At 45.3% G+C, this 14,452-nt stretch overlaps 1 protein-coding gene across 1 annotated transcript in view; it reads right to left on the reverse strand.

Annotated features, from left to right (window-relative positions):
• Positions 1 to 1,525: 1,525 nt before the first annotated feature.
• SNU13 (small nuclear ribonucleoprotein 13) overlaps positions 1,526 to 14,452 on the reverse strand; it is a 58,314-nt gene continuing 45,387 nt past the window's right edge. The window contains exon 3 of the mRNA XM_069652772.1: positions 1,526 to 2,125. Within this exon, the coding sequence (XP_069508873.1) occupies positions 1,863 to 2,125 (263 nt within the window). The 3' untranslated portion in view covers positions 1,526 to 1,862. The remainder of the gene's footprint in view (positions 2,126 to 14,452) is intronic.

The raw sequence follows: 14,452 nt of genomic DNA on the forward strand, positions 1-14,452 counted from the left end.
TGGCATCGCTGTGCAGGACGGCTTGTAGCCTACCACTCAGTATTGCGCTATAACTTCCAATTCTCCCATGTCAGACTATTGTGTGACACTACCAAATCTCTAGTGCCTCTATTAATCTCTTGCTTCATGTGTAGGACAGTTCATTAAAAGAGGTATGGGACAAGCCCATTATGTCAGGTAAACCATGTATGGGACTACCAATGCCCCAAACCTCAGAGTCAAAAGCCTGTCAGAAAACTTCGTAAACCTGTCACACAGATGTTCACCTGAGAGTTCCAAACCTAAGATGGAGATAAAAGGTTGTAGCAGAACGGACATAGTTTTTCCAGAGGGTAAATGTTTTATGGTTCAGAACTCACATCCAGTGCTGGCATACCTGGCATTCAGGTAAAGCATTTCACTCCAAGACCCTGCAAACATGATCTTTGTGTCACTCATTGTCTGAAATGGTATGGTTTACACAGAGTCTGCATGTTGTCAATTAATTTCTCTACAAAGTGAATGAATCACTATAAGCAACTCAGTTGGTAAGTAAACAAACCACCCTTATTGTATGCATAAATCGCCTATGAAGAGAGGATGACAAATGGCACCATTGTAGTTTAGTAGTGATTTGATGAAAATGAAAGCATTTTATCAACATAACAGAGCCATGTCCGATACCGATTTAAGCATGAAACACTTGAACAGGTAAGGCACACTGGGCTCTGTTTTTCAAAACACTCACCCCAACAGTAAAACGGCTGCAAACCACACACAATCTATTTGGACAGCGTCAACTTTTGGCTTGGGCTGTACTGCTGAGGGTTAAATTGAAGGCCCCTCGCTTCCCTTCGTAGAGCCAAACTTAAGTTTTCGAGGGAAATTCACATTCTTTGTAGCAGCATCCCAAGGGTGGATTGAACATAGTGGGATGCGGACATCAGATATGATCAGCAGCCCCCACCGCCCCACCAATAACCTGCAGCGGTAGGTGACCTGTTCTTAATCACAGATCGCTGCTCTTTGCTGGCAATTCCAACTACAGAAAACAAAATAAATGCACATTCCCTCGCAAAAGCATTGCAAGTTGCCACGCCAATCAGAGAGCCTGCTTCCTAACAACACTTTCTCTTACCTGTAGCCATGACCAGATATAGGTAGTGCTTACACCACGAAATGTACTAAAACCAAAGATCCTTAACAGAACAAACGCACCAGGAATTCCTTGTAATTAAACGTGTACCGAATATGGAAGACTATGAACGTATTTCTACATTTAAAATAAATTACATATATAAAAAAAAACTATCCTGGTTCTTGTGTTCATACCAAGACTAAAGAACAGCCATACCTTGTTACTATTATCTTACGAACCTGCTTCTGTTTTTCATCTGCAGCATTAGTGTGAAGAGCAGCTGCTCTGGTTCTCATTAAAAAGCTAAACACAACAGCAAATCCTAAAAAAGTTTTAGTCGAGAATACAAGGATTAAATCCTGGCTCATTACCACTAGACACCACCCCAAATCCACGAAGAGACAAAACTGGATGCCACATTATTTTATTTATATGCGTAGATTTTGTTATAAAACGAGATCCTTCGTTTATATATCTGGAGCAGGCAAGATCTAAAGGGATTTGAACATTCTCAATTCAGAGTGGACAGTGTTAAGATGTGCCTTAACATATCTTACTCTGTAGGTCCCCTCTCACTAGCCCTGAAAGGTTTCCCACGATGAAGGAACTTTTAAACAAAAGTAGGGCAACCAATGATTCGTTTGATAGAGAAAAAAACAAAGAAATTCTGGTCTCAACAACATCATAATGCCATAAAAATTAAAAAAAAAAACGTGATATCAGTCTTGGGGATGAAAGAACAGCTCTATACCAGCAGTCTTTCAATAGCTTGCTGCACAGTCTGGATTTGGGGCTTTAGCTGTGACCCTTCCTTGATCGTGACGGAGCAGGCGATAACAGGACGCGACACGCCACATGCCCTACCCAGGGCCTGCTTGGAGCGCACAAAAACATACGGCACATTCTTGTCCTCGCAGAGGAGCGGCAGGTGCAGGATGATCTCCAATGGTTCAGCATCAGCTGCCATCACAATAAACTCGCCAATGCCGCGGTTCAGGGTCTTTGTGGCTGTTGGAAGAAAGAACACATCATTTAGGAGCAAGAGTACAGCCTAAATATCTTCTACAGTCCACAGGGTACCATAACCCACAAAGTTTGCTCTTCTGCAAGTTACTTTTTCAGAGAGTCAGTAGTCAAGCATTTCTAACCCACCCATTAAAATAACCATACTGTATTAATGCACCTCTGCCACACAATAAGGGCCAAGATCACATGCATCACAAACGAAAATATCACAGCTTCCATGGATTAGTCGTTTCCTTGGCTTCTGACATTTGAAACCTAAGTGCAGAGCGTTTGAATTTCAATAACACCCTGCGTCTGAAGACGCTAACTTCTTGTTTGCAGCAGTGCCTTTCAAAACCATGCGAGGTGTACAAGAATATGCAAGGGCATTGAGCTGCAAGAGAAGATACCACACTGGCAAGCATTAAAGCTTGCAGTGCTAGAGTACTTCTTATCAAGACACTTCAGATGTCTATATTCCCATACACCCTCATCCAAATGCGTGCATGTAATCCACTTTACATTATGTGCTAAAAATGGGATAACAACTACTGGTAGTAACAAGTGGAAGAACCAAAGACCTGCACAAAGTTTTTTTCTTTAAAAAAAAGCAAACTTCTAGGTATCCGTTTAAATTTTGATAGCAAGAAAGGAGCCCATCAACTCACAGGAGGCTTCATTTCTGCACGATAATTTCTCAGAAGGACCACTAGTATTAAAGAGCTGAGAGGGAGGGGAGAAAGCATTTCATAAGAGTGCAACAACTCTGTATGAGGGAAGGTGGTACACCAAAGCTGTAAAGCAGAGAAAGCGAAACATGAATGGACAGTGTTAATGAGCATCTCTAAATCCAGTTTGTTGGAGGAAGTGCTTGTCGATGGTGCACAAAATTAAACAATGCGATTTTATATTGAAAATATAGTGCGGGCATTAGTACATTTGTCGAATCAGAGCTGATCCACCAACCAGAGCATTTATGAACCAATTGTGTTTGCGTTAAGTGTCACACACAGTAAAGTTCTGGGGTTTATCACGACTAGAGTGGCCAGGTCAAGGGTTTGGATTTAAAAAATAAAAAAAGTAACACTAAATGTAACCGTTTCCTTTTACTCCGCAGAGAAGCGGTACTTTTTATGCTGCCAAAGTCATGTTTATTTTGCCTGTGGAAGGCACCGTTTTCTAGGGATGAAGCAAAACGCTTGGCAGAATGAGGTTTTAGTTCCGTATGAACATATGCATAATTAATTTGTACGCAAGCACCCTTCTGGTATACTTTTGCAAGGGAAGCAAAATAAACACTATCAGTGTTCCATATTCAATTCATTCAGGCCACAGGGCAATCAAGTAGATATGTAGAATATCTAGTCTCTTGCACAGTTAGAATTAAAACAATATTCCAGACAGCTTTGGAGTAAGCCGAGACTGGGCCCAAAGCCTAGAATAAGCTGTGTTGCATATCAATTTGCCATGTAATTCTGTAGGTTTGCTAATTACATGGACACTTGTGTAGGCACAGGTGGAGATTTAAAATTACCCTGTTCAACGAAAACACAGCTCACCCTGCATTCCGCTCTTGCCTTCAGGGCGCTCTACCCTCTTTTCACTGTAAGTGCAAATGAGCCAACGGAGAGCGAGCGCAGTGATCTCCTCCTAGTGCCAAAGACATGTGCCAGTGCTAGCCAAGAAAAGTTATTTCACATGATTGCAAAGCAATCAGGATGATTCTTTCATTAAGTCAACTATATTCTGCACCATCGCCATGTTTTTCAGTATGTTTAGAAGTCAAGTGTCAACTAGATTTAAATTTTGATGAGTAAGGTTCATATCGACTACAGCACTTTTGAAAACGTACATGATCACACAGCCAAGTGCTTTTGATGAAAAACCTAGTTCATTACATCTCTGCAACTACTGGTCAACCCATGAGCTGATCCAAAAACTCCTTGATAATCTGATCACCCCGTTACTTTTTACTGGCTAGGTACCCTGAAAGTAAGATGTCCACAAAATGCAATATTTCACCTAGTGTGCCCAGTTCACTGCCTGCTACACCATCCACTCTGGCAAAGTCTTACTTTCTTTGCTCTTACATAACGTAGACACAAAGCCAACTAGATTTGTACACAAAATAATGATCAATAGTTGAATCCAGTCTGTATATCCACAGACCTAGTGCTTGCATTGCATTATATTCAAGCACCTAGGGAGGGGGGCAATCAGGAGGCCAGGAAGGCAAGTGGAATCTGAAAGTAGCCGGCCACATTTCATGCTTGCCATTGCCTTGGAGGTGGTGCTCCAGGCAGACTTTCCACTGAAGTACCTCACCTTGTTTCCCACTGACCCACCAAAGTCCCTGAGCCAACCCTGCTAACTGGCCCACCTTCAGGTCCTGGAAATATAGTTATTTCCAATTGTGTTTTTATAAGGGAAGCATGAATTATGCAATTAATTGACGGTATTACGATCTATAAAGCCGTGTACAGAACTGAATACAATTAAGCAGTTTTACTCCTTCCAGGGAAAAAAAAGAACCCCCCCCAAAAATAAAAATACTTCGAATTCTAGAACTGGCAGTTGAAGCAATGGCAGCTTGAGAGCTCTGCTCCTGCCCAGATAACCTTGCTTATATAAATTATGACAGACCCAGTTGAAATGGTGGCAGTGCCCTCCTCCAGAAGATGATCAAGATTAGGGAGTGATGATGAAGGGAGCCCGTCGATACTCCAAGGAGACTCCCAACCCTCAAAAAAAGGGTCAGAGGAAAAGTAAAAGCTTCGTTTGAACCCGGCCTGAAGGTCACACTGTGGAGGACTATCCAACTGAAATCATGAATGATTTGTGCTGTGGGAAGATTAAACAGACTGCACTGGAAATGAAAAAGGATCAATCTACGGTCAAGCAGTGCACTGAACTAAAAAGCAGGGTCTCTGGTTCAGAAGACTGCTGGCCTTGGAGGCAAAATGTGTCAACTATGACAGTGCTTTTGTAAACAGGAAAATCTCTGAGCAAGAGGATTACAGTAGAGATCAAATTTGAGGATTACTGGCTTCCCAGAAGGTGTGGAGAGTGGTCGTCCTATGAAAAGGTACTGCCCAAGCTGTTAGACCTGCCTCCAGGGAAAATACTTGAAATTGAACGTGCACACCTTACCCTTGCCCTCAAACCTGGAGCTGGTCAACCCCTCCCCCACCCCCATTGTGCTTTCGTGGTGAAATTCTTGATACCATGTGAAAGAAACGTTGCAGAAAAGGGAGCACTTAGAAGTTGCAAAAAGTGTAGCATTATGCTGTTTAGCTCTTTCAGTAAGGAGATTGTGGCGCAAAGAAAGCTACTTACATAATTTAAAAAGCTTGCCAGAGACAAAAGTGGTTTATCCAGCTGTGTTGAAAATTACTGTGGACGAGTTGCCTGCTCTCAGACCACCTGAAAGCACTTTCTTTCCTAAGTGTCTGCATCCCAACCATGATGAACCGTTGAGTGCTCGTAACAGATTAATAATGGAATATATGTGTAAAGTTGTAATTGTGCCTATGGAGATTTAGTTTAAGATTAGGAAGGAATCTGCCATTATAAACTGATACGCTAAAGTCTCTACGTTTCCGAGAAAAAGCGAAGACGTTTTAATAATTAATCTTTGACACTGTCTCAACATGGCAGCTACGGACGCCGTTCGGCAATTTTAGCACACAAAAACGTTTAGTTTGCGCTGCCGTTATGCGCGCATGAGGGGAGTCACAGAAGAATGGAACGCTGAGAACGAACACTAATATTGCGCTCTGTGCCACGATGTTAAAAGCCACCTTCCATAGTGAGTACCGTGTGACTGGGCCACCTCGTAGGGTGTACTTTTGAAAAGATCGAATGCAACTGTGCCGTACAAGATCCTTGCAACATGGGGGTCCAAGTAAATGGCTGAAATACTGCTCCGGAGATGAGAGGGCACAAGAAGTGTCCCCGTAGATGTTTTGATGTGGGGGGGGGGGCGGGATTTACTGCTCGAACTTTAGCCGCACAGTACAAAAAGTTCACTCTGGATTAGGTCTTGCTAAAGAGCTCTGCAGATGAAGGTTTCAGCAGAAAGGGAACGTCTTCAGTGACTGCTTAGTGCCAACTACACTTTCCAGGAGTAAGGCGTTTCAAACTGTGAAGCAAATGGTCTGGGAAGATGGACACGCGACTTGTAAAATGAACGTTTTGTATTTCATTACCATTTGTCTGATGTGAGGGATGTTATGCGTCTGGTTCTGCATTATAGTGTACATGTCCACAACACCCTTAAAGACACATTCAGGCTGTGCTTTTTGGAATCGTTTCTTAATTGAAATAGATTATAAAAACTGTATTTATTTGGATGTGCCCGTTGTATAGGTATACTTGATGTGGACATAGAAACAGAGGTGTGTGGGTATGTTCATGTGCATAAAAGTGAATGTATGTAGGTGTGAAGATGTATGCAAATGTTTATGGGATATATACACACGTGCAGAACCATCAACATGCACATTAAACTAATAGTTTGCAATGTATACGTACTGTAGTCATTTAGACCATTTTTTTGCATAAAATGTTGCAAGTCATTTTGCCTCGGTCTGCTTTGTGACTCTTATTTGGTTGGTGGGTAGATGTTGCTGTTCCACCGTTGTCCGTTTTTTTGGTTCTAGTTATGATGCATGTAGAGTATAATGACAAATCTTTGCTTACATGTCCTTTTACATTCCCCTTGTTGCTCTGCTTTTTCTCGTTACCCACTTTGTTACATCTTATAATTTCGGTTATGTTCCTTGTATGTGTTTTATCTAGGAAGCACATAACTAAGTCACCATTGCGTTATAGTTTTCACATTAAACTTGTTTTAGGTGTTTTCAATGTTAAATTAAATTGCAAGTTGGTGCAGATCATTCTGCATTATTTTGTTGTTGCACTGGAAACAATGTCAGCATGTTTAACTTTCATGAGCTGGAACGTTAAGGATGTAAATAACCCAATTAAGAGGAGAGAAATATTATCTCTATTGAGATTGAGTAGGAGGAAACCAGATAAGTTTCCTGCAGGAGACTCATTTGAGAGGAGATCAGCTAGGATATATTTTGAATGGTTTGCATGTAAAGAAAGGAGTTTGAGCTATTTTGCAATTAACTCTCGAGGTGCATCTATTCTTTTTAGGAAAGAATAGAGATATAGGACTGTATGTGTTGACCCAGAGAGGAGATATGTTGCACTCAAGTTACATATTGAAACTAGATTCATGACACAGGCACCAAATGTGAACCAAGCTGTTATTTTTGAAAAACTGGATGGAGTCTTGGACCAGTTGGGTTGTACAGAGATTGCATTTGAGGGAGGCTTTAACACTACACTAGATATGAAAATGGAAAAGACTAACCAGGCTTGTAAGGCCAAGGTGAGAAAGGGACTTAAAATTGATAGTTAAGTGGAATTTGCATGACATTTGTTGGAGCGATGAGGAAAGTAGAAGTTGCACTTTTCATTGAATGGTACATGGCACGTCTTCACGTGTTGATTTTTTCTTGTTAGTAGAAGTCTGTGTGGAGATATTTGCAATACTGCAATTGGTGAGGTTATTTGAGACCATGCACCTGTGTGTTGGCGTTAGATGAGTCTGCTGGTGGACTGAAAACTAATACACAGCAACAATCTGATTTGGAATGTGTTAACCATATGACAATGCATTACTTACCGTAAAAGCATTTCTGATGGTTGTATCTGCTTAGATTCACATGCTGTGCATAGGTCCGACATCCAGTGGTCACTGCGGAGTATTGCATTTTGTTTTTCGTAGTCGAAAAGGGGACGTCGACAAGGCGTGTCTGTAACACTATCCCTATAGTGACGTGCGTTGTACCCACAATCCCTCACGCGTCGAGGTCCCTCTGTTTGTATTTTTCTGCCCTGAGGGAGCCTTTTAGCCGTGAGTGAGTACAGAAAAGAGAGAAATATATATAAAAGGATGTCTATGTTCCTTCCATCCGAGCGGGGAGGAAGGGTGGGCGCATGTGAATCTAAGCAGATACAACCATCAGAAATGCTTTTACGGTAAGTAATGCATTGTCTTCTGATGTTTGTTAATCTGCTTAGAATCACATGCTGTGCATAGACTAGCGAGCAGTACCCGGAGTTGGCGGTGGGTTATGAGAAGGAACAGTAGAGAAAAGATGTCTTAATACTGCCTGCCCAACCTGGGAATCAGATCTAGAGTGTGCATCTAGACAGTAGTGTTTTGTAAATGTGTGCACAGAACTCCAGGTTGCCGCTTTGCAGATGGACTCAAGGGGAACATTTGCAATGAATGCTATGGAAGCCCCCGTGCCTCGAGTGGAATGTGCTCTTGGCTTGAAGGGTAGTTCTCTCTTAGCAAGAGTGTAACAGAGAGTGATGCATTGAACAATCCATCTAGATATAGTGGATTTTGAGACCGCATCTCCTTCTCTTCCTGCTGCCACCGAGACAAAGAACTGATTAGTCTTTCTCAGTGGTCTGGTTCTTTCCATGTAGAACATGACAGCTCTGCGTACATCTAGTGTATGCAGACTTTTTTCTCCCGAGTTGGAAGGGTTTTGAAAGAACGTTGGTAGTTCTATAGTTTGGTTTACATGAAATTTCGAGATGAATTTAGGTGCAAACCTTGGGTGTGTGCGTAGAACCACCTTATCTTTGTGAACTGTTACGAAGGGGTCTAGTACAGAAAGAGCCTGTAGTTCACTTACTCTCCTAATGGAGGTGATAGCTATTAGGAAAGCAGTCTTAAGGGTGATATCTTTAAGAGTTGCCTTGTGCATGGGTTCGAAGGGAGGGCCCATGAGTCTGGAAAGTACCACATTTAAGTCCCATCCGGGAGCTGGGTTAGCTATCGGAGGGTGTATCCTCTTTACCCCCTCCATGAAGGCTTTGATAACTGGTATCTTCCACCACGACACTTTAAGTTGGGAAGTGGTGTATGCAGAAAGTGCCGCTAGGTGGACTTTAATGGAATTGAACACTAAACCTGAATCCAGTAAATGGGTCAAGTATAGAATAATGTCAGTAGGAGAGCAGTCAACTGGGTTGATGCTAGTACCTCTACACCAGATAACGAATCTTTTCCATTTGCTAGAATAGCAGTGTCGAGTATTAGGTTTTCTGGCTTCCCTGAGGATGTCCATACATCTCTGTGGGAGTTGTAAATGTCCAAATTCTATGATCTCAGGAGCCAGGCTGCTAAGTTCATGGTCTGAGGGCATGGATGCAGTGTTCTGCCCTTGTCTTGTGACAGCATGTTGTACGGGCAGGGAAGTTTCACTGGGGGAGATAGGGACATCTCCATCAAGTGAGCGAACCATGGCTGCCGGGCCCACATTGGGGCCACTAGTATCATTGTAACCTGCTCCTGATGCATCTTGTGCACCACTTTGTTGAGAAGGGGAGTCGGGGGAAAGGCGTAAACAAATTTCCCTGACCATAGAATCGACAGACCGTTCCCCTTGGACTGGTTCTGGGGGTACCTGGAGGCGTAACTTTGGCATTGTGAGTTTTCCAGAGTTGCGAACAGGTCTATCTCCGGGAAACCCCATTGAGTGAAGACGTCTAAGACGATGTCTTTGTGTAATTGCCATTCGTACTCTCCGGGCAGGGGGAAGTCTCTGCTGAGTTTGTCTGCTAGAAGATTGAGTTCCCCTGGTACATGTTGTGACAGTAGGAACATGTTGTGTCTGAGAGCCCACTTCCATATATTCTGGGACAGTTTGGACAGTCCTGGAGAGTGAGTGCCTCCTTGCTTGTTGAGGTAGTACATGGCTGTGGTGCTGTCTGTGAGGACCATCACTGTCTTTTCTTGTAGCTGTTTTTGAAAGGCTTTCAGTGCTTTGAACACCGCTAGTAGTTCCAGCAGGTTTATATGCTTGGATGCTAAGCTCGGAGTCCAAACTCCGTGGGCCGTCTGATGGGATAGGTGAGCCCCCCATCCTGTAAGGGATGCGTCTGTGGTTAGAGTGGCTTCCACTGCGGGTGTGGCAAAAGTTTTCCCTAATAACAGGTTTTCTTTTGTCCACCACCGTAGCGAGAGAACCAAGGCCCGCGAGACCACCACTAGATCGTCCCATTGTCCGCTGGCCTGACACCACTGGCTGTAGAGCCACTCTTGCATTGGGCGCATGCGCAGACGCGCGTGAGGTACCAAATAAATACATGACGCCATCATCCCTAGCAAGCGCATTGCTTTGCGTACCGTCACCTCTCGGCCTGCTACATAATGGGGAATTTGAAACAGCATGTTTTGGACCCTCTCGTTGGAGGGGAATACGAGGCCGTCCTTTGTTCGAATTAGAGCCCCTAGGAATTGTTTGGTTTGGCTTTGGTCTAAGCTGGACTTCTTTTCGTTGATGGAGAAGCCCAGTTGGGACAAAAGGTCTACGGTCTTTTGGGTATTGGAGAAGCATGTTTCGTAAGAATCCCCTGTTATGAGCCAGTCGTCGAGGTAAGGGTATACCGGGATGGATAATCTGCGCAGGTGGGCCGCTGCCAGTACTTTCGTGAATACCCTTGGTGCAGATGCTATCCCGAAGGGTAGTACTCTGAACTGGTAGTGTTTGTCCTCTATTTTGAACCTGAGGTATTTTCTGTGCGATGTCAACATTAAAATATGAAAGTATGCATCTTTCATGTCCAGTGTTGTCATGTAATCCCCTTGTGATAACAGTGGGATTACCTCCTGTAAGGTCACCATACGAAACTTTTGGGGTTTGACAAATATGTTCGCTGGGCGCAGATCTAATACAGGGCGCATGGTTAAGTCCTTTTTGGGTACAAGGAAGTACACTGAATAAATACCTTCTGTTACCTGTGATAGGGGGACGGGCTCTATAGCTTCTTTCTTCAGTAGTTCTTCCACCTCTTGAAGAATGGAGAGGTGTTGCGGTGTCATGCGTCGGTTCCGTGGGGGTTTGTACTTCGGGGAACCGTTGAACTCGATGCAGTATCCGTGGGCTATGGTGGATAATACCCAACGGTCTGACGTGATTCCGTCCCATGCTGAAAGGAACGATGTTAGCCGGCTCCCGACCGGTGATGCATGGGAGGGGACCCGAATTTTCGGGTCATTTGCTGGTATTGGGCGTGGAACCTCTGGGGCTGGAGCCACGACCTCTTCCTTTGCCACGGCGTTGGCCTCTTTGACTGAACTGGGTGTTACCCTGGTTAGTGGGCCAGTTGGAGCCAGAGTAATATTGTTGTTGTTGGTTCTGCTGTCGTCTTTGGCCACGAAAGGAGCGTTTATTACCATAGCCTCGCCTGTTAGGGGGCCTAGAAATTTGATCAAGAGTCTTGATGGTATCAAACTCTTTTTTAGCATGTTCTAGGGCCTCATCTACTGCTTTCCCAAACAGATGCGTCTGTTCAATGGGTTTATTTATGAGGGAGGCTTGGGTTTCGGGCTTAAAACCTGAATTGCGTAGCCAAACGTGGCGCTTGAGAAGTATTCCCTGCACTAGGGAGCGGCCAGCCGTCTCAGCGGCATCTAGGGAGTTTTTAACGATGCCCTGGTTTACCAGTGTGCCCTCTGATATTATAGCTAGCAGGCGAGAACGCAGAGGTTCAGGTGCTTCCTCTGCTTCGCTGCGCAGCTTGTTCCACTGTGCATCTGCGTAGCTAGCTAAAAGTGAGTTATTAGCAATTCTAGTAGAGAAGGCGGCGGAGGTCGTGATTCTCTTCCCCAGTGCGTAGAGTTTTTTGCCTTCTTTGTCTGGAGGTGCTTCACTAGTGGATAGTGGCACCCCTGCTCTTTTTCTTGTGTTGGTAACCACAAGGGAGTCCGGAATAGAATGTCCTCTGATGTATAAAGGGTCGGAGGATGAAGGGCTGAAGAGCTTTTCTATTCTAGGGTTGACCCCTCTGACTAAAGCTGGGTTAGTAAGGGAAGGAGAAATTCTTCTTTTAATAGAAGCCAGAAGTGGAATAGATTGGCTAACAGGGGCTTTTTCTTTGATGACTTTTTCTACAAAGTCAATGTCTGGAAGAGTTTCCCCTGTATCAATCTCAAAATGCGCTGCTGCCTTGCGCAATAGTGCATTGAGGGAAGGTTGGTCATCTATGGGAGAGGAGTTCCCATGTGAATCTTTGAGAGGAGAAGGGAGAAAGGCATCAGGGTCTGAATGTACTGATGGGGATTGCCAAGGCTGCACTGACGGTGAATGCCAGGGCTGCGAGGTAGCTGTATCCTCTTCAAACCCTGTAGCAGTGGTGTAAGGATCTTCTTCGAACCCCTCTTCCTCAAGTTCTACCTCTTCTTCTCCACCCAAACACTCCTCATCTTCTTGGAGGTATTGCTCCTCCTCAGTGAGGTCAACCAGCCTAGGAATCTTGACTCTAGGGTCATCCTGTGGCCATTCTCTTTGTCTTTTGTGAGTGGGTGGGTCTTGGTTTCCTAGAAACCTTTCCATTTTCTCCATGCAAGAATGGAGTCTTTCAAGGGTCTCATGGGGTACCCCTGAATAGTCTAGAGGGGGGAAATTAGTGTTTCCGCCTTCGAATCGTTTCGAACGCTCCCACAACGTCGACGAGAGGTTCCCGTCTCCTTCTGAAAAGCCTTCAGGTAGTTCGGAAGCGTCCTTTGGAGAAAGGGGGAGGTCCTGGCTACTTTTATGTTTTTTCGACGCGGTATTCAACGTTTGTTTCGTCGTCCGCGTACGTTTGTCTTCGGCGACAATTCTCGCTAGGCTCTCGACCACGATTTTGTCCGTCGAGGGCTCTGGTGTCGACGTTGTGTGCGTTGCGCGTTGTACCTCGACGGTCGCTCTATGGAGCGTTGCGTCGGATGTTTTTGGGGTAGCGCCCGTGTTAGATGGAAGCCCAATCGCTGGTCGCGGTTGCGTTTGCGGGTGGGGCTTGTGACCTTTACGGTCTGCGGTAGACGCCGGAGTGCCCTGCGTCCCCTTCGGCGCTGATGGATCCTTCGTTCTAGACGAAGAAGAGCCGTGGGTAGTGTGTTTAGCCTTATGGGGTTTGTGTGCGTCCTTGTCGCCGGGGTGTTCATCCCCATAAGCAGGGCGTGAGCCGAGCCCGTCGGGGCCGGGGACGGACGACGAGGAGCGGGAGCGCTCCTTCTGGGGGTTCATGACTTCCGTAACGGACGTCGAGTTATCGCACTCCTCGTCACTTTCAGTAACAGCGGCAGCGGGTGAGGAATTTGACTTCGACATCGCGTAGTCCGCCCACCTATTAACCCTACGTTCTTTAAGAGGCCTGGGTTTTAAGAGCTTGCAGGCTGCGCAGCTGTTCTCTATGTGATCGAGGGGTAAGCAACGATTACAGAGCTTGTGCTTATCTTTCCAAGTATATTTGCCCCTGCAGCGTGGGCAAAACTTAAATGGTGTCCTCTCCATAGCTGAGGCAATAATAGCTGGCGATAACAACCCCAAGGGAAAGAAAGGGGAGAAAGAAAGACATTCTCAAAGAGAAGAGACAAAGTTTTAACCCCCACTCTCCCTACTGTAAGTTGGCCGTCGAGGCCAGGCCACGTGTTCGGCAGCGCCGAAGGATCTCCTTCGCTCTTCCTCTCCGTCGAAAATCAGTTCGGCGGAGAAACAGCTTTACAGCTAACGTCGAGGGGGAGGGATCGTTATCGTATATTAAGTTATGACAAAAGGACCGAGGTCCGTGGCAAGTATAGCAATGTCTCTCTAGGAGCTCCGCGAAAGGCGACCAGAAACTGGGCGGAAAAAAACAATCTGAGGGACCTCGACGCGTGAGGGATTGTGGGTACAACGCACGTCACTATAGGGATAGTGTTACAGACACGCCTTGTCGACGTCCCTTTTCGACTACGAAAAACAAAATGCAATACTCCGCAGTGACCACTGGATGTCGGACCTATGCACAGCATTTGATTCTAAGCAGATTAACAAACATCAGAAATATATATATAACTGATCCATTTTCACAGCCACCAGCACCCTGGGAGGCCGGGAGCCCTTCCGTCCTGCAACAGGCCAGCTCCAACTGAGCCAACTACCCGCCTGAGCACCAGCCGATTCAGATCTGTGCCCCTCCTCCAGACTGCAGCTGCCTGAATGCTGCAAGCACCTTTCTGTGCCCAATCATCCTGCATTCTACGGCATCGCCCTGTGATCCGCCATTGCCGCACATGAGATCGGGCCACAGAAAATGACCGTGTTTTTGTTGTTTAGGTTGCTAAACAACCACTCGACGACGAAACAACCCCAATTGGGCCACGCCGCGTGTTTCAATCGCGCGGCGCCGCCGGATGGCGTTAGCCAGCCCGACTACAACAAGGCCCACCTAATAAGGCCAACGCCTGTCTCCTGCCTGTCCATTACCTAC

The sequence above is a fragment of the Ambystoma mexicanum genome, chromosome 3p (genome assembly GCF_040938575.1).
Source record: "Ambystoma mexicanum isolate Mex_15411 chromosome 3p, UKY_AmexF1_1, whole genome shotgun sequence".
Classification (NCBI taxonomy): Eukaryota; Metazoa; Chordata; class Amphibia; order Caudata; family Ambystomatidae; genus Ambystoma; species Ambystoma mexicanum.